General features: G+C 55.0%; 1 protein-coding gene across 3 annotated transcripts in view; it reads right to left on the bottom strand.

Annotated features, from left to right (window-relative positions):
• TEAD3 (TEA domain transcription factor 3) overlaps positions 1-20,384 on the bottom strand; it is a 57,058-nt gene that overhangs the window by 8,713 nt on the left and 27,961 nt on the right. The window contains exons 3-11 of one of the 3 annotated variants that reach the window (XM_043533655.1): positions 12,747-12,811; positions 8,664-8,726; positions 8,476-8,538; positions 4,926-4,937; positions 4,213-4,350; positions 3,714-3,757; positions 2,796-2,857; positions 568-701; positions 5-178 (exon numbers count right to left, since the gene is read on the bottom strand). In XM_043533655.1, coding sequence (XP_043389590.1) covers positions 5-178; positions 568-701; positions 2,796-2,857; positions 3,714-3,757; positions 4,213-4,350; positions 4,926-4,937; positions 8,476-8,538; positions 8,664-8,726; positions 12,747-12,811 — 755 coding nt within the window. The remainder of the gene's footprint in view (positions 1-4; positions 179-567; positions 702-2,795; positions 2,858-3,713; positions 3,758-4,212; positions 4,351-4,925; positions 4,938-8,475; positions 8,539-8,663; positions 8,727-12,746; positions 12,812-20,384) is intronic. The other 2 variants (XM_043533656.1, XM_037884964.2) reach the window with 2 other exon arrangements.

The raw sequence follows: 20,384 nt of genomic DNA on the forward strand, positions 1-20,384 counted from the left end.
TTACCCAGAACTTGACAAGGAAGAAGGAGTTCTGGGGTCCTCTCTCGTAGAGCTCCTTCAGGCCCCCCTTCTTCTCAGGGAACTTGTCATAGATCTGACGGATGTCCACGGCCTCCAGCAGGGGGTCGCTGTACGAGGGGTTCGTCTGCCCGATGTGCACGAAGAGGTGTTTGCTATACTGTAGAGGAAGCAGGAAGGGTCAGCGATGTGGGAGCTGTCATCGGTTGCCCTAGACGCATGCACACCACGGAACCACAGCCACTACGGTGATGCTGTGTCAGACGCCGGAACCCAGAGCCCTCCAGCCTCCCATCACCGCCTGGGCTAAGAGATCACAGGGACCCAAGCTATGCCTAGAATCATTCTCCATTCCCCTCTGCTGCACAGGGGCATAGGAGGGACAGCTCTGGGGGACACCAGACCTGTCCCTGGGCACCGATGCTTGGTGCTAAGAAGCATAGGGACAGCAGAAATGCCCCCTCTGCTCTCTGGGATCCCCATCCCCATCAGTCTATTTGGAAGGGCAGGGTGAGGGGTCAAAACTCCCAGTGCCCCCCACAGGGTTACCGTTTCAGCATCCCGCGGCACCTCCATAAACGCTGAATACTCCAGGAGCCGCAGCTTGGCGGAGGCGATGGTGCGGTCCTGCCAGACGGGCACGGCCGAGGCAGCCGGTGGGAGAGGAGCCAGGGGCTCGTAACCTAGAACGGAGAAGGAGAGACCATCCAGCAAGCCATGGGATAACCCACCACCCCCCTGGGGAAGCTCAGGGAAACCTGTGCCCGCAACGTCGATGCGGAAAGAGATCTGGAAGGTCTCCGCAAGCCCAGCCACCCTTCCTCCTAGCCAACGCTGGGCTGGTTTCCTACGCTAAGGGCAGGTCTAGATGGCAGGTTTGCTGTGCACTGACTTGACATGCAGTACGTAAGCTGCGGTGACAGCATGAACATGGACAGCGGTTTCCATCCGCATCGTAGCACACACACGATAACTTGGAGCGCCATAAGAGCGGGGCATTCGGCGGGGACCTCCAGTCTGGCTCTAGAAGTGTCATGCAATGGGGCTGCCAACCCCCTTCCTTGGGGGCCTAGTCCAGTGGCAGACACACACACCTCTCTATGTGGTCTACCACTAGAGAGGGATACAGAGCCACAGCGCGTTAGCATTGCCAGGAAGCTCCCCCGGCTTACAGCCCAGTCCGACTCTCAGCCTGCACACGCTGACCCCCCCGTGGTGCTGACTCCCTTCGGATATGTGAGACCCACATCAGCTCCAGACCGAGTTCTGCGTGTTTAAGCCTTTCGCTCTTTCTGTGAACGCTGGGGGAAAACAGAGGCCTGTCCCGCCAGGGAAATCCCCCACTCTCCCATCCCTGCTAAGATGGTCAACTTTTGGGGACGGGGGCTGACGGTTATTTAAATTACACACACGCACAGCACCTAACACCACAGGGCTTTGATTCTTGATCGAGGTGTGTCGGCACCACAGCACTGTCAATAACAATTGCCCTCCCTTCCCCTAGAGCAGTGGTTCCCAACCAGGGGTATGCGTGCCCCTGGCGTACGCAGAGGTCTTCCGGGGGTACGTCACATAATCCAGCTATTTGCCTAGTTTTACAACAGGCTACAGAAAAAGCTCTAGCAAAGTCAGTACAAACTAAAAATTTCATACAGACAAGAACCTGCTCTATATACCATACTCTGAAACGTAAGTACCATATTTATATTCCAATGGATTGATTTTATCATTACATGGTAAACATGAGCAAGTCAGCCATTTCTCAGTACTCGTGGCTGTGACGCTTTTGTATGTTTATGTCTCCTTTTGTAGGGAAGTCGTTTTTAAGTGAGGTGAAACTTGGGGATACGTCAGACAAATCAACCTCCTGAAAGGGGGACAGCGGTCTGGAAAGGTTGAGAACCACTGCCTTAGAGGAACGCTGGTCTTGGCTACCAGCCCTCCTGGGATCTGTTGTGGCTAACTCGTCTTCCTGGCTAAGGAGATTACACTTCGTGATAACGGGGGATTTCCACCTGTGTTTCTTGTTCAATATGTAACAATGCCGCTGGCTGGGTTACCCACAAGGATTGAACCTAGGACTTCTGGAGCGAAGATCATGAGCCTCTACAGCGTGGGCTAAAGAACAGACTCCCTTACCTTGGAAGCAGTAGCAGACACACTAACCTCTAGACGTGGTCTAGCCACAAGGGAGGGATAAAGAGCCACGCTGTGTTACCTTTGGAAAGGCTGAAGGGTCAGTGGGTGTGCTGGGAGGTTGCTTTATTTCTGGGCCCACCGGGTGGCAGAGTGTTGCTCATAACAGAATTAAACAGGGCAGGTTCTCGTCCCTGCAGACTGCGGAGACTCAGGATCAGGAGCAGTCTTGGGAGCTTTGCACCCTGGTGAATTACAGACTATGACGCGGAGGTGACACCCTAGTATCTTGGGCTTGGGGCAGGTGGGGGACCAGTTCTCAAGGACTGGTAGCTGGGGTGGTGCCTCTGATGCAAAAGAGACAATTCTGCTGTCAAGTGTGAATCCCTGGTGCAGGAGGTGATGGAAAGAGGAGGAAACAGCCCCTCAGAAGTTAGAGCTCGGGTGGCCATAGCAGAAGGACACAGAGATGCATATGTGAACATGCACATGAGCAGTGGGCAGAAGCTGGGGTAGAGGAGTTTTCCTCTGGGGGAGGAGCCAAGGGCAGGGCAATTAAGGCAAGCAAACGAATATCTCTGCGCCTCCAAGAGGCGATGCACTGGTGGAAACCTGGCCACCAGTGAAAGTGACCCACTTACTGGCTAGTGATGGAGGCATTGGTGGCTGGATGGGGTAGGCTGGTTGTGCAAATGGTTTAATGCTGAAAAACAAAGTGCATCGTTAGGCAGGTTAATGCGAATCTCGTTTATAAAGCGAACACCCACCCCCCTGCCCCACCTCCTCTCCGTAGGGAGCTTCCTGGACAATTAAGACAAGAACATCTATATCCAAATCCTCACAGTGTGCCTCTGCGCACGCACACAGAGAGCAACTGCTAATTCTCATCTCCCTACATCTGCCTGCCCCGTTCTCTCCTCCCCAAAAGAAGAGGCCTTCTGCGCCCCCCCCACCACTCTCCCCCAGCAACTGGGATATGTCCAATCCTCCCTCCCGACACACCCCCTTAGTCTAGTATAAATGCAGCTCATCCGGAGGCCCACGTTCTCAGTGCACACAGCAATCAGCCAGACACCAGCGCTGGCCGGACCCCAGAGATCATCAGGAGCAAGTCATTAGCAGCCAGATGTTGGTGGATCATCGCCACAGCCCCAGGCCAGAGATACAGCAGTCCTTCATCCATCAACACACTCAGCCTGGGCAGTGGCCAGACAAACGTTCCCCACCCCCCGCCCCAGAGGTAGTGGGGAGTTCTGCACACAGGTTTCTGACCCTCTCCTGACTACACGGGAGCCGGCTGCATGCATCAGGTTGTTCTCCACACACTGCTCACATGCAGATTTAAAAACATGCACACCAGTGATTTGCCTAAGCTGGCAGAGTTGGGCATAGGACCTAGGAGACCTGGCCCGCCCAGTCCCTGCTCTCCCCATAACAGCACACTGCTTTCCTGATCTCTGACTGACACAAGAACTTGGGGGGGAGAAAACCAAGTCAGATTAAAGCATCAGCAGCCATAAATACGGTCTGACTGAGACTTGAGGTGCCTCTTTACTTACTCCTGAGAGGGTCCAGGCTGTCCTGGGATAGACCCGCTCCAAAACTGGGGAAACAAAAGCACACACAAAGGAATAGTCAGGGACTTAACAGCAGCACATCCCAACACCCTACGACGCATCTTACTGCCCCTTTGAGCAGGTCACTAAACAGCTCGAGGGGCTTTAAGGTTACACAGTAAGTCTACAGGCAACCTGGGCACTGCGTCTTCGGCAGGAAATCCGCTAGGGGAAAGCCGTAGCTGTGAGCTCCCCAAGGGTCAAGTCTCCTGCCCCTTTCCTCAACAAAGCTGCCTGTCGGGACAGCCTAGGACTGGAGTAGCTGTGAGCTTCCTTGCAGCCACCCCTCCCCTGCTGTTCCCTGTATCAAGTCCCAGTGTGGCAGGTGAGCCTGCGACCTCCTTCCTAGATAGTGTTCCTAGCCCATTCCATGTGGTAGATCCTGCTGGGCTGGGAACACAAGGAGAGCCTTCTTCCACCTGGGGAGAGCGGAGTCCCTTACCCTGGGGGGAGCAGAGAAGACCGCCTGAGGAAGAGGAGGAGGAGGGCTGAGTTTGTTCTGCAGGACGCTGGCGGATACGATCTGTGCGGATGACATGGAGGCCATACTCTGAAGGGCCTTGTCCTTCGAGACCTGGTCCTTTGAGAGAGGAGAGGAGGAACAGAAAGCATGGTTACCAACCCAAACTGGATAGGGACGCAGACAGACCGACCCCGATTACCCCTTCAGTGCAAAGGAGCCCAACACACTTTACAAACTGGATCTATACATGCTAAGGGAGCCCTTCAACTGCCCCTGAGATTCAGCCACCTCTGGGGTGGAGCATGGCAACTGTTTATCATTGCCATGCATTGTTACACAACAGTTTAGGACAGGAAGTCACGGAGAATAATGAAACAGCAGGGGGAATTCAGGAAGGAGAACAGAAACCACACCCCCACCCCCCAGACTGGAATTTGCTCATGTTAACATCCCAAGGGATTGTCGAGCACAAGTGGCCCGGGCCTCGGTTTTAAGTCTCACGTGTGAGAGGGCACCTTTAGCAGTACTGGTTGGGTCCTGACTCAGAGAGAAAACACCCCCGCATCAAGTCACTGATACCAGGGATTTTTCCTTGGGGGCGGGGGGTCTCTGTCCATGGGAGAGGGCCAGGGAATATTAAAGGGATGAAGAGAAGTTTAAAGAAAGTAACTGCAAACTCAAGCACTACTTACCAAGTTCATGGCCTGTACGTAAAAGAAAGGAATAGCAACGGTTAGTATGTTTGCAACAATCCCAGAGCAGAGGCGCGTCTGCACCCTTATAGGAGTCATTAACATACTGACCCTTCGAAGAACCAAGGAAAGACGGATTTAACTTTGGAAACAAACCAGATCTAAACCTGGGTGGTTTCTAATGGACCTGGTCTCCCTGGGAATGGGCACAACAGATCCATGCGGGCTGGTAACCTCTTCTCAGTTAGGCCCCACTGAGTAGTGCATGGGCCGCCAGTGAAATAGCAGAATAGGCTGCACTCGTACGTGAAGCTGTGGATAGGGAGCCCCGGGCCGGCTGGGCATGAAGCAACCTTACCCAGCTCACACATGTACGTACGTGTGTGACGTATGCACCAGCACCGGTTCTATACGTGCACACAGCAGAAAGGCGGGGAATGAGATGTGCATGGCTGCATGCAAACAGGGGCGCTGGAACCATTTTGATAGTGGGGGTGGTGAAGGTGGAAACCATGTATTTGGTTGGGAACCGAGTGGATGTGCACATGTAGATCTGAGCGGGGATAGGAGCGGGAAGAGTGCTGGGTAGAGGGGATTTAAAGGGATGTGTATGAGGAAATGATTCTCAGCTGTTTTACGATGGATTGATTTGTGAATTTCCAGGCCTGTACATAGATCCTCACTTGGGCTATTGGATCTTCTGTGTTTTGAATACAATCAAGCCTTTCCCATTCACCATCTCTTAAAAGTTTTAAAGCTGGCAAAGTGAAATGAGAAAACAGGCGTCAGAAGTAACCTCTGCTTATCATGCTCAGCTCCAGGGTCACTGGGAAGGAGCCATAGGAGGGAGAGGGTTAAAACCAGGAAATCGAAGTGGCCACATTTTCAGACGGGCCCAGTGCGTGGTTGCGGAACGCTAGAAAATCTGTCCCTAGATGTCTGTGTGTTTATATGAGGCAACTGGCAAAAGGAGCAAGGTTTCCTTTTTGCAATAACTATTTGGCTCACTCAGCAGGAACAGAGGGTTCTGTAATCTTTCCCAGCGCATCTGTGGTCATCCTAGCACAGGGGTTCTCAAACTGGGGGTCGGGACACCTCAGGGGGTCACGAGCTGTCAGCCTCCACCCCAAACCCCGCTTTGCCGCCAGCATTTATAATGGTGTTAAATATATTTAAAAGTGTTTTTAATTTATAAGGGGTGGGGTCGCAATCAGAAAGGGGTCACCAGTAAAAAAAGTTTGAGAACCACTGTCCTAGTGTGCTTTTTACGTATGTATGCCCTGATCACCAGATCATATATTGCTTTTCCGCCTCAGAGCTTAACTTGAGGCTTGACTGGCCGATTCATTTTGAACCAATTTTAAGAGCCCCCAGAGACTCAGGAGATGGATGTATTTTAAAAATCAATATTACACAGTCCTGTACGTGGGGCGCAAAAGAGCAATGTGCACGGACACATGTTTGAGGCATAGTGAGAACTGAAAGGCAGTCGGACGTGGCTGTATTCAAAGAGGATCACAAAATGGAGATACGGCTGTTCCACACAAAGGCCCTGTTCGCCCTTTCAAAATTGCCCTCAAGTGCCCCTTGTAACGGAGTAAGCAGGGCTTGTTAAGTACAGCCTCCTTCCGCACCAGTTACTGAGAGTCCCCGGGGCCAGAGGAGTTACTGTCCTTATGGAAAAGTCAGATGGAATTTAATAGGGACTAAATTGATAGGGAGGTACAGAAATGACTCCCAAACCCTAGAATTTAACAGCAAGCCAGAGGCTCTCTCTAGGTTCTTTTGAACAATCCTATAGACTCTACAGTAGGGACAGAATTCCCTATTAAATTCTACAGGGATTTTCTGCCTGGACTTGTTAAATGAGACAGGAAGACAGAGGGTACTGGAACAAACAAATGCATATGGACCAGCAGAGAGATTTCTCCGTCACCTGGGAGTGGCCCCTGCGCCGTGCAGGCTAATCATAGTTATTGCACTATTATGGTGCGTTCTTCCCCTCTGTTTGCGGCATCCACCTGTTGTCTCTCGTCTCCTACTCGAGCTCTTCAGGGCAGGGTCTTTTAGTTAAGCATGTGCACATGTGCCGTGCCTGGCACAATGGGGCCCCGATGGTGGGGTTCCCACAAAACAAAATGAACAACCACCACAAAAGGAGGAACATCCTGATGAGAACTTTCGTTTCAGCTTCAGTTGCAAAACCCCTCCCCGCACCCTGCCCTGTGACACCACCCCACCCACATGTGCCTCTGGCACCCAGCAAACAACAATACAGAGAACACACAGTGGAAACGGATACTGAAAGGTTAGTCAAACTCCACTTAGAAAGAGGGAAGGAGAGAAAGAAAAGCCAACCAGAGAAGAGACAACATTCCAGTTTTATCCTTGCTCTGCTCCCTTGGCTCCTGGATCCCTAGCATGACCTCTAGGCAGCCAGAATGAGCTGGAGCAGGGTCTCCATGGGAAGCCCCCAAAAGCTCCTGGCTGAGCATCCCTGCACTAGCGAGTACGCCCCACCATATGAGCCCTGTGGCTCAAATATCCCCCACCCGGCATCTCCCTGTGCCGGTCCCACAGCCCAACTGTCCCCCTACAGACTAGAAGCACAGGCCCCAACACCCACGTGTCTCCTTATGGGGAGGGGTGGGGGGCAGCATCACAGCGTGCGGGCCCCATAGCCTGAGCACCCCGACACCTTCTGGGCCAGAGTGGCCCACGCAGCCCGAGTGCACTAGAACCAGCTGGGACAGCATCACTCTGCACGGCCATGGGACCAACCCATGAGCATCAGCATCTGCTGGGGGAGCATCACCCTGCAAAGCCCCTTGCTCCGGGCCCCCAGCCTCAGGCACAGGTGTGGGCTCTGCATCTCATTCCCGCCCCTTGGACGTTATGGCTTCAACTGGGGAGGTGCCCAGCATGCTGTCCTGACCCCCTAGCCCAGTGCTCCTAAACTCGTCTGGAGCAGCACCTGGCTAGGTTAGGCTCCAGCCTGCACTGCTCCCTCACGGTCCTGCCGCGGCCAACTTCTGATGCATCTCTGCAGCCTGGGGGAGGCCCTGACTCTCCCAGCTACAGGGAAACATGCAGAGCTTTGCCCAGGGCAAGAGCTTGTGGGAAGGAGGAAGAACACTAAGGGGAAAGCCTAGGAGCCTTGCTCACTACGTTACTGCCTTTGGGATACTCAGGCTCTGGCCAGCCCTTGCAACCTACCAACCCTACACTCCCCGCTCCATGCAAAGCAGGTCCCAACATGGGCACAGCGCTCACCATCCTGCAAAGGGCACACGGGAGGAGGTTCTCCAGGGAGGCCTCTATCTGACCTCAGGAGCTTCCCAGCTAGACTCTCCAGCTGGAGAGATCCTGTTGCAGTCTCTTCCTGCCACCCCTTCCCCAGGGAGTGTCTGGTTCCAGGAACGAAGGGAGTCGGGGAAAGACATAAAAAGGAAAGAGAAAGCAGCACACCACAGAGCTGAGTGTGTTAGTTGTCAGCACAGCCACTGCTCAGGGGCAAGCGGGAGGTGGGGGGAAGCAGGGGAGCGCGTACCTTCAGCTTGGACTGAATCTCGCGAGATTTCCGTCTGGCTAGAACCTGCAAGTGGCTAGAGACCTGCAGAGAGAAAGCAGAAGGAGAGGGGAAAACAGCAGAGCCGTCAACCAGAGCAGAGGAGAGGAAGGAGAGGGGCTGCCCCATGCTCACACACCACGGACGCATGGGCAGGGTCTCCAACGTACCTTAATGCCAACCTGGTACTCCCGCACCTTCTTCCGAGCTAGAACCTGTATATGGCTGGACACCTAGTGCCCGCCAAGCCGTTCAAAAAGGAAAACACAAAGAGAATGAAGACATGATCCCGCACTCCGCTGCGCTCGAGATACACGGGGCCAGCCCGGGGGTCAGCGGAGGCTCCTGGCCTGGCCGAGGTTCTGGAGAACTAGCACTCCTCCTATGGAACGCGAGCACCAGTGGCCAAAAATATCGGGCCAGATCCTCAGCTGGTGTAAATGTTACACCGGTTTAGGCCAGCCGAGGATCTGGCCCATAGCGCGGGCATGTGCCATGAGAGCACACCCCTCTTGTTTCATTTTGCAGTGTGGTTCTAACTCTGCAACCAACGGTGGTGTGGACGCCAAGGCTCTTGGCGGCTTCTAAGCAAAGGGGGCACACATCTGACCAACATAGAGATGGTTTCTCTAACCGCCAGCCTGGCACGCTCAGCCCGGGCTCTTTCCTTCTCGTGCGTCACTGTCATGGAGGGAGTTTCTGAAAGGCAAATTTTGCCCTTCCACATGGCCATGCCAATCCATGCCTGGCGGAATATGGCCCTGCAATTGCAGCATAGCTAATAATTCCATGGAAGATGCAGGAGCTGGAACAGACTCCGGCAGGCTCCCCAACCTCTCTGTGAATTGTGCTGTGCAAAGAGGAGGAAAAACATAGGCAAAAATTTTCAGGGCCAGGTTCACTCAAAAAAGTGAAGTCGACCCAGCTACGTCACTCAGGGCTGGGAAAAATCCATCCCCCGGGGCGATGTCGTTATGCCCACCTGACCCCTGGTGTAGACAGTGCTTGGCAGACAGAAGAATTCTTCCATCGACCTAGCTACTGCCTCTCGGGGAGGTGGGCAGGGATGGTGTCCCTCGCCTCTGTTTGCCAGAAGCTGGGAATGGGCGACAGGGGATGGACCACTTGATGATTCCCTGTTCTGTTCATTCCCTCTGGGGCACCTGGCACTGGTCACTGTCGGAAGACAGGATACTGGGCTAGATGGACCCTTGGTCTGACCCAGTCTGGTTGTTCTTATGGATTAACTATGCTGACAGGAGAACCCCTGGCATCATTGAGTGTCTACACGGAAGCGCTGTCAAGCGTAGACAAGCCCCAAGTCTGGGCATTTAAATAAAAGGCGGCTGCTTTTGTGAGAATCCAAAACCCTCACTGAGGTCACTGAGAGCTGTCAACCCTGGAAAATCAGGTGCGTGCAGTGTCGTTATAGCTGTGTTGGTCCCAGGGGGGCGAGGTGCTAGCTTTTATTGGACCAACTTCTGTTGGTGAGAGAGAGAAACTTCCAAGCCACACAGAGCTCTTCTCCAGGCTTGGGAAAGGTACTCCGAGCATCACACTTAAATACCCAGTGAAACAGATATGCACTTAATACAGGTTAAAGAGAGCATTCAAGGGGAAGCAGGCACCAAGTGGGGAGTTAGGAACCTCTCTTGGGTCACCCAGAGCTGGAAATTTCAGCCTCATGTGTGTCATGCTACGGAGCAGGCGACACTGAATCCAGTTTGGGAGCAGGGTCTGTGCAGCAAAGTGGCGTCATTTCCCACACGCTCCCTTCTGACCATCAGCTGCCCCTACATCCTGCTCTCTTGCATCTAGTCCCAGCCCCTAGGCTGCTTCTTCAGTGCAGAGACTGTCTGCTGTGCATCGAGGTGCCTCTGACACATGGAGGAACATTTCTGATGGAAATCACCAGGTTCAGTTTGCTCTCGGTTCAAACCTCTGTCTCCAGAGGGACCCAGTGAGGGCTGCACGCTCCCTAACAAAATTCCCCTCTATTCATCCGTTCGAGCGGCACCTTCCCCTGCCCCCCACCTACTGCCAAGCCCAGATAAGTTTTCAAGGGATCATTTCAAAGCTTTAACACACAGGAAAAGTTCTTCTACATGGCGCCAATGTGGCCTTCAGTCTATCCATGTCTCTAGACAGCCCTCCCCCTGGTAGGATCCAAGCACCTTATTATCGATCAATATGTTTATCTACGGTGCTTATACTGCCCCCATCAATGCAGTAGCAATCACTCATGGATTTTATCCTTCCTGGGAGGTAGGGCAGTGCTGTTATCCCCATTTTACAGATGGGGAGCTGAGGCACAAGGGTAGATTAATGATTTGCACAAGGTGTTTGTGTCTGAGCTGGGGATCGAACCCTTGTCTCCTAAATCCCAGTTCATTAGACTGTCCTGCCCCCATCACAGCTCCTCTTGCCAGCCAGTCTAGAGCTACCTGTTGTCACAAGCCAGCGCGGAGCAAAAGTCAGATTTCCAAGTTCCTTTCCCCCTCACATTGGCAGGAACCCCGCTACCCAGTCACAGCACCAGTGACCCGCTCTTTTAATCTCATCACAGTGCATGCACTGGACACAGCCAGAGGGAGTTTCACGCATGGGGAGCAGCGGGATGGCTGTTGGCAACCAGACCTGTTGCAAATGAAAAGAGCCTCTCCAAGGCTTATGGACAATCAGCTCCGTCCCTGGACTGGTCCAGAAGCACTCACAGACACGGTCATGGAAATGGATACCGGACTCCTACTCTCTTGGTGCCACGAGGCAGGTAACACTCCAGAGCTCCCACAGCAGGTGCTGATTTTCAATGCTGCCCTGGCGCTAGTCCCCAGTTCTGCACACCTCACCCAATACAATGAATGGGGGCAAGGAGCATGGGGCTGGCTGGAGGGAGGGGACGCAGGTAGCCAGTGGGAACAAGGAGCTCTATGATTCCCCCGCCACTGAGCCTTACAACAGTCTGAGCTTCTGGTGGGGGTGGGAGAGAGCTCTTTGCCCATGCCCACGGCTGACAGGACAGATTTCTAGTGCATCAGCACTGGGGTATCTGAGGCACCTGGGTTACACGAGCGCCCCCTGTCCTGGTAAAGAGTACTGGCAGAGAGGGGCTCTACAACTGGATCTAGAAGAGAGGGGTGAAAGACGCAGGATTTCACTAGAGATCTCACACACCAGCGACCGTTCAGAGCTGGAGGCTGGCCTGGCCCAGTAGGAAGAAAGGGGCGATGTGCATAATTCAGATCCAGGTTTGAATCTAGAGGTGTTTGGGTTCAGGCCCAGATTCCTCCAGAAGCGATAGGGCCGGGTGTGTATAAAACAGGAAGACCCCATGAGCCCTAGGCCCAATCACAAGCCAAACCCCAAATCAAATGACTTTTGAAGGTTCAATTAACATTCCCTATGCCCCACTGGCCATCACAGCTCCCCCCAGGAGGGGAGGCGGTCAGGTCACTGCCCCATGCGGGACATGGCTTGGGACGTGGCTGGGCCCACCGGGACTCTCAGGAGGCGCAGGGATGGGCGACGCTGGGCTATGGAGGCACACACCGCAGGGCCGATCCCAACGGAATCCCAAACTCCAGGGGTTCTGACACCTCACAGTGGGACGTCAGCAGCCAGGAACGGCGGGATCTTAGCACAAGAGCCTCTACTGCACCAGCTAAAAGAGGCTGCTAGCCATTGCTGCAGGAGACTCATCGATCTCTAGTTGGCCTGGCCACACCCAGAGGAGCACAGAGTGCCACGCTGGGCAGGCACAGTGTACAGGAGGCTCACCCAGCCCCACTTGCCCAGCGAGCTGAAGCCCACGGGAGGAGATAAGATGACTGTGCAGGAACAGATCAGTTCCGGGACCTCAAGCATCCGATAAGCAGTGGGGTGGTGGTGGGGGTCTCAGCGATCACTATCCCTCCCTTTGCTGGGCTATAGCAGCTCCCAGAGAGCTTGACTAGCCGTGTCCGAGCCCCATAACCTCCCCCGTGACACAGCTCAGCGTAATCCTCATTGCACCGATAGGGAAAAGGGGGCACAGCGAGGGGAAACGTAAGACGCGCAGCAAGCCAGCGGCAGAGCTGGAAGTGGAACCCAGGCATCCGGACTGCCACACAGTCCCTCCTCGTCCTCCCAGGGCGCAACGACAAGCCGAGCGAAGCGAGCCAGACTCCCAGCACTGTCCTCGAGGTCGAGTCTATCAGCCAGAGGTCTCACGCTCAGACACTTTCTTCAAATAAAGTAAAGCAGGGTTTTTTTACCTGTTTTCTCGTCCGTGTTTTCCCCGTCCGGAGCTTGATGTATCTCGCTATCAATTCATTGCGACCTAGAGCAAGCCAAAGTAAGAACAAGACTAAGAACAGAGTAAGGTCTTGCCAGGTCCTCTGCCCTGCGCCCGACACCCAAACACTTCTCTTCCCTAGTCCAAGTGGAGCCTTCCCCCCACATCCCAGCCCTGGCCTAACCAAGGTTTCTCTCCAAGCCACATGTCAAGTGACAAGGCTTTGCCAGAAGGTGGTGCTGTCCTGGCAGCTGTCAAGGCAAGACTGAGCCAGCTGGTGGGGCAGGCTGGAAGGGTCTGTGAGAGCCCGGGTGACAGCGTTAATGGGAAGAAAGGGGCCAGGACAGAATGAAACGACCACAATGGAGGGACCGTTCCGATTGACGGCACGCACCGAATGGCGGGCGGTTTGTGCCGATCAGAGAGCTGGGCGCAGACATGGGACACCCAGAAACTCCTCCCATCGCATCTGCGGGACGGGATTCCTTCCCTCCCGCACCGCTCTCGGAGGACACTGCGAAGAGGGGCAGGAGAGCTTTCTGTGCTCGCTCCACCGGGAACCTGGTGCTTTGGGAACACTGCTCTCGGAGACACCCCTCCCCACCCCTCCCCCCCGAGAGGGAAACGGGCAACTCTACATGCTGCGGAAATGGGATCTGGGTTCAGATGTGAGTCACATTGGCAAGCCCCCCATTTTCCCCCATTGCCCAATCCGCATTTCCAGCAGTGCTGGCCTTTTAAACAGCCTTGCCCGACATCCTCGGCCTAATCCGAAGCAGAAGTGCTTTTGCTCCACATTTTACAGGCCAGCTGTGGCCAATCTAAATTCAAACCTCAGAGCAGCTGGGAGCTTTCTTCTCTCTCCTCCCCCCCCCTCCCCCCACCCCCAACCGATGTGGGGGTGGGGAAGCATGCCAGATTTATTTTAATGGACCAGATGGTGGTGGTTGGAGCTAGTCGAAATGCCCTTGGAGCTAGTTTAGGATAAAAAAAAAAAAAGTCAAAAAGCCAAACAACTTTTGTAGCAGCGCCCGACGCCCCACGCCTTCTGGGGGCAGGGGGAGGGGCTCTCCGAACAGGCCTCACACTGTAAGGGAAGAAGCACGAGCGCCCCTCGCCCCCTCCTCACGCCCCTGCAAATCCCGCCAGCCGCAGGGCGACAGACAGCGCCAGGTGCTGCGCTGCGTCCCATGCCTCCCGGGGAGGGCAAGAGAAGGAAGGCTCCACATGCGGGAGTAACAATGCTCCCTCCAGAAAGAGCAGCTGGAGCATGGACCCTGACCCTTGAGGGGGGTGCAACCCCTTACGGGGGTAGGGCAGACCCCCCCCTTTTGCCCCCAGAGCACTCACACGCCCTCTTACTGGTGACCTGAGCAGGCCCTCATACCAATGGGGGCTAGCGCGCCCCTACATGGTGGGATGAAGCATGCCACCCTGGTGCCCTCACTGTAGTTTGTGAGGGGCATTAGCCAATCCTCACTTCCCCTGTGAGACCACTTTACAGATGGGGGAAACTGAGGCACAACAAACGGGGCAGTGACTTGCCCAAAGTCAGCCAGCAGGACAGGAACAGAGCTCCTGTCTCCTGAGTTCCAGCCCAGTGGCCCATCCACTCGGCCATTCTTCCCTCAGACACATAGGCAAGCTTGCCTGGGAGTAATGGGGCTCCCCACAGGGAACAGCTGGAGTGATTCCCCATGCCCTGGGTTAACACTGGCCCCCACAGGGGATGGCTGGACTACTTCCCCTTAGAAGGCAGGTGTAGCTAATCCTGCATTCCCATAAACGCCCACAACCAGGGGCTCTGGTTTCCTAGTCTCTAGCCACACAGAATCAGGTGGGCCGAGGCCCAGCCTGACCTGCCTGTACCTACTGGGCTACCCCAAAGACGTGAGGGAGAGGAGGAGATTCCAGCCCTCAGCCTCTCCCCACACTATCTGAGGGGCCCAGTGAGGCTGCTCCCTTGGGGGGCTGGCACGTTGGCACTGTTAGATGCATTTCCCCTTGCAGCCCCTCCATTGCAAACTGCACATTAGAAAGAAACGCAGCCCAAGGAGAGTCATCAGGAAACAACTGCTAAGTACCTGGCTTGACGCCGCCATTCCCTTCTTGTTCACCCCCGGGGTCTGAGATCTGCTCTTCCACCCTCCAACCCCGAGCGCCCCAGACGCCACTTCTCTCGGCCTCTGCATCGCTCCCCTCACAAGGCGCGGCAGCTGCCCGGTTGTTATTGGTGCCCAACGCTAGCTATGCCCTGGAGAGGTGCTGTTGGAAGGACATGGCAGGTGCCCACCTGCTCACCCTGGCAGCGTGGATCTCACTCTTGACGCCCTGGCGGGCTGTCAGAGCACAAGAGCCCGGGGGTTACAGCTAGGCCGGGACCTGGGAGACAAGCAACCTGAAGGATCCAGAGTCATGGTGGGCCCTGGCCTAGCAGGGAGGCCTAGTGACCTGAAGAGGCTGCACTCCAGGCAGGCCTGGCCCCACAGCGTGGTGGGAGGCATGGGGAGAAGCAGAAAAGGGGCGGCAGGGTGTGTGAGAGAGCAATGGAGCTAACCCTGAAGATCCCTGGATCTGGACAAAGCGTGGCAAGGGAGGAGATGCTGAGAGGAGAGGGCAGCGCTGAGCATAGAGGCACGGGGGCAAAGATGAGAGGAAAAGGAGGGTGGAGAAAGGAGGACAAGGGGTGGGGTGGGGAGAAAAGAAGAAAAAGTGACCCCAGTGGAGGAGAGGGACTTCAGGGTCAGTAGGCGTCCTACAATGTACTGCAGGAGCCTGCCGGGAGGGGAGGACTGTGGGGTGGAGCGGGTCAATGTGAGGTGACTGTATTTCCCGCCCTCCCATTGTGGGGACACACCAGCTCTCCTATATCCCCACCATCCTCCCAGTCTTGAGCACGGCTCAAGGAACTACAAACACAGCGCAGCCATATGGGGCAGCCCACGCCCCGCAGTGGGGCACAGCACAGACGGTGCACTATGGGCATGGGACACTGGAATATTTTCAGTGGGTATTAACAGTCCACCTCTGGCCCCGCCATCGCAGGGTTCTCTGCGCAGTGGGAGCCTCTTCCAGGTGCTCTGGAAGTTTGCAGAGGCCTCAAGGGGTCATCATTCCCCAAGCACTGTGAGCGGGTCTCCCCCTCTGGGACTGAGCTTTGCAACTGTGTGGGTCTCCCTTTCGCCCGCTGTGTCCTCTCCCCTCACCTCTATTTTAACTGCATGTGTCACTTCTCCCTTGGCGCCCCCCAGCACCCTGTGGTTAACTGTGCTGTGGGTAACTCTCCTCCCGCTGCATAGCTGTGTGTGTGCGCGCGCGCACACGCACCCTCTGTTGTACCATGGAGCTGCGTGTGTCTCTTTCTCTGGTACTAGCGCACACCAACCCTATTCTCCGCTCCCTGTGTGTGGTACCAGCAGGACAGCTCTGTGTGGGCCCCGCTGTCTCTATGGTACCTGCGTAGCTAAGTCTGTGCGTGTCGGTCTCTGGGAACAGCGGGAAGGCCCCTGTGCTTGCCCCCCCTCGCCGTCTCTATGGTACCAGGTAGCTAAGGGTCCTGCTCTCTCACTCTCTGGTACTGGCAGGCTTTGCAGGGCTGTCCCGGCCCCATGATTCACCAGAGGTTGTGCCATTCCCTCTAGGAGGGCACGTCCCTCCTCCAAATTACCACATTCCCCAAATTCCTCTCCCCTGACACCACCACGTGAACCAGTTGGACGGCTCTGTTAAAAATAACCTAGTGGGACAACCTTCCAGCCAATCCGCGCGCCGCAGCATACCAGCCCTGGCCGAGTCCAACTCAAGTTACACCTGCTGTCTGGGGGCAAGGCGCAGGCTCCCTGAGTTCCTGGCAACAACCCTGAGAGACGGAGAGACACCCCTTGCCCAACAAGCCCCGGCCCTCCACTGTCTCCCCATGCTCACAGCCTGGCTACCATTCAAATGCTAGAGGTTACCAGAGGTCAAGGTTGCCCCCCTTCCACTGCTTCCCTCTGCTTCTCTATGCTGGGAGCTCAGTCCCCCGCAATCAGAGCACCCCTACCCAGCAAGTACCGCACCAGAGCTACAATGCTCTGGGATCCCTCTGGAAAATCCCATCTCTAATGCCTGCCTGGATAGGTAGCCATGCTGGTGGGCTGGAGAAACTCTCACCCAGGGAAGCTACAGAATGCCCTGCCATGTCCTGTCTAGGCCCATCGCCGGCAAGAGCTCTCATCCTGTCAGAGCACAGTGGCATCCCAAGGAAAGAATGCTACAGCAGGGGATTGCAAGTGTTTAAGGGCAGGGACTGCTTCATACTGCGTGTCTGTACAGGGCCCAGCACAAAGCAGTCCCGGTCTCAGCTGGGACCTCTAGGTCCTACGTAATACAGCTAACAACGGCCAGCAATACTGTAGGGAGACTCATGTAAGCTGTTAGGAGCGGATGTTACTGCAGAAATCCTCAGAGAAGAAAATACTACTGAATGCTGTAGTAAGGGTCCACGACGTTACTGGTTCCAATGGAGAGTCTGGGGCTAGTGGTAGAGAATACTAGAGTATTCTCTTAGTGGGATACTGGAGTACTGGGAGGTAAGCAGGTTGGGCAGGAACAAAAGGCAATGGGGTAAGAGTAGATGAACAGCACCCCCTTTGCCCAGATAAACAGTGGGGTTCCCTGGCTCTGCTGGGGTTAGTCTCCCTCTGGTCACGGCTGACCCAGCCCTGGTTCAGGGAGCCCTCTGGGGCTGTGTGACCTGGAGAACCTGCGCCAGGTGTGAGCTAAGCCCTTCCCCTGTGGAGAGGACCCCCCTTCCCCCCTGGATTATGCTCGGCCAATGACTCATTTGCCATTGCTTCCACTATTCCAGCATGGAGAGCCTTGGCTTCTCCATGGGGTTTCTCGTTAGGGGGCCACACAGGGCGCTCATACAGGCTGGAAATAACGCCCGTGAAAGGGGTCAACAGCCCCACCAGGCAAATGGGGAAGCACAAACCCAGGGATTCATTCAAGGCCACGCAGATCATAGACCTGAAGGCCAGAACGGGACCATCATGATCATCTACTGTGACATTGCACATTGCAGGCCACAGAATCTCTTCCACCCCCTCCTGTAATAGACCCCTCACGTCTGGCTGAGTAACTGACATCCTCACATCACAATTTAAAGATCAGAGGCAAGGGTCATGGCGGTTTCAATCCTTCCTCTCCCAGAAGAACTAGGATTGGGGTAGGAAAGCACACAACCTCCCCAAGCCACACTCCTGCGGGCGGATTGGGGTGCACAAGGACTATGAGCTCGCCCGGCTATTCTGAGCCCCCTCCCAGACTAGAGGCAGACCTGGGCCCACTGTATGTTCGGTTCAACAGAACCCCTCCTTGCTCTCTCCTCCAGGAGGGAGACTAGGAAGGTTCCCCGCAGCCCTGCCCCCAGTTCTAAACACTGCCTACAAAAGAGAGCGGAAGTGGGGAGGGGGTGAGGCACAGTGAAAGTGGTGGTGGGGGGAATGCAGCGAGATAAGAAGGTGAAAATCAGTTTCTGAACCAAGTGCGGCAGCGTGGAAGAAGAAAGCAGAATTGGGCTGCTGTCTCTTTAAGCAACTGCCAGATGTCTCCCAGGGGCTGGAAAAACCAGTTTGCACACTTGGGTTTGTTGAGTGGAGGCCAAGCTCCCCAGCGGCACTCCAACTATTCCCAGAGAAATCCAAACAATGCACCCGCTTTGGAATCCCCGCGCTCCCCAGCCTCCGTCCCTGATGCCCTGGGCTAGAAGGGCCCCCGCTGGGCGGCATGAGTGAGGAGCAGGGGTGCAAGGGCTGAAAGGCGGTGTAGCGAAGCAGGTCCCTTTGGGTGGCCCAGAATCTTGGGAGCAGGGATGGGGAGAAGTCTTGCTTTGCTGCAGGAAGATCTGAGAACAGGGGGAGAGGTGTGGAGAGCCAGTGAGACCAGTGCACGGGAGGTGAGCAGTTAATGGAATGGCCAATGCTTAGGGAAGAACTTAAAAAGGCAGTGTGCTGGCGACTGTCCCCCTCCCCAGAGGTGGCTGCATTTCATGGGTGCTCTGTGCCCAACTGGTAAGGTGCTTTAGGGTCTTTTGCAACTAGAGAGAGAGGTCAGGCATTACCAGCAGTCTGCAATTCCCTTCAGCTCAGTGCTGATTCCCGAGGGATTGGTACAAAGACATGACTGGCCAGTTCTGATCGGGTGTAAGAGTTGTGCCCAGTTTCTCAGAATATGATCAATATATAACTATCCTAATCCTTAGCCCTTCTCTAGCTTCCTCCCAGGATTCCAAAGTGCTCTACAGAGACGAACACATTAAGTGTAAAGTAGGTATTCTAGCTATTATAAGGATGGGGGAAACTGAGGTAGAGTGGGTGGCAGTGCTGGGAACAGAACCCAGATCTCCTGAAGCTTAGTCTTGCACTTTAACCACTATTAGACAGTGTTTCTCCCCACCTCCGTAAGTCATCCTCTGAGGTCATAACACACAGTGTTTATAATATGACAGTCCATTCCCATGGAGACAGGTCTGAGGTCACAAACACGGAGTTGTGACATCACGGGAGGACTCAGCCCGGAGCAGAGAAGGAGGAGACCATGTGTGTTTACACACAGCTCTAGTCACCAGCAGCGAGGGAGGCAGAAAGCCCAGAACAGTTTGAGGGGGTTTAAACCTCTATTTTCCATTTCATTAGAAAGGCCCCGCTCCAGCAGCATATCCCTCCTCTCGCATTGCACAGGGGCTCAGAGTGGCCCATACTGAAATACTGGTGCCATTCCCACCAGCTCCCTGGGTTTCCTTGGAGATGTTTCATCCAAGCACTGAGCAAGTCCAACCTTGTGCTGAGCTGTTGAGACTTGAGAGATCTCAGCAGAGGATGCTGGCAACGGGGTTGGACTTCCTTTTAGTGCTGGAGAAGAGTCCTGGACTGACAGCCCTAAAGACTGCAGGAGCATCCCGCGTCTGCATTGGAAGGACCGTCTCGAGGGGAGCGGAGTTTCAATATCCTCGCCGCTGACAACACCCGTGAAGGTGCCAGTTGCGAAGGTGTTGATGTGGACAACTGACCTGCCAGGAACTGGGCTGAGAGTCACCCAACTCACCGCACAAAGACACTCGCCACCGACCTGGGCCGAACTCCAACTGCCGGCCTATCCTCGGCGCAGACTCACTCTCAACTCAGGCAAGCACTTGTCTAGCTTGTCACGCCAACAAAGCAATGGAAACTGGAGCGTGGGCACTGCATCCTAACCCACTGAACCGTCAATGGGTGGAGGCAGGTTCCTGTATCAACAAGGCTTCCTGCTTCCAGCTGAAGATGCTTAATGCTCTAACTTGGGCACACTTGCCTATCTTGTCACACCAATAACGTATTTAAAGTTGAACCCAAGAGGCGACGGGCCCCACTACTCCAGAGCCATCAGTGGGTACAGACTTCCCTCGGCCAGACCCTGTATTGACAAGGAGACCCTGTTCTAGTGGGAGACACCAGGCCAAATCCATGACTCTGTTGGATGAATGTGGCCCATTGGGTTGGAAATGGAAGTGGAGGAGCTTTGAATGGAGACGTGGGGGAAGGAGAAGGCTCTGGGAATGTAGTTAGCTCCCCTCAGGTTGTGGCCCCGAAAATTCAGA

This window comes from Chelonia mydas, chromosome 21 (assembly GCF_015237465.2).
Source record: "Chelonia mydas isolate rCheMyd1 chromosome 21, rCheMyd1.pri.v2, whole genome shotgun sequence".
NCBI lineage: Eukaryota > Metazoa > Chordata > Testudines > Cheloniidae > Chelonia > Chelonia mydas.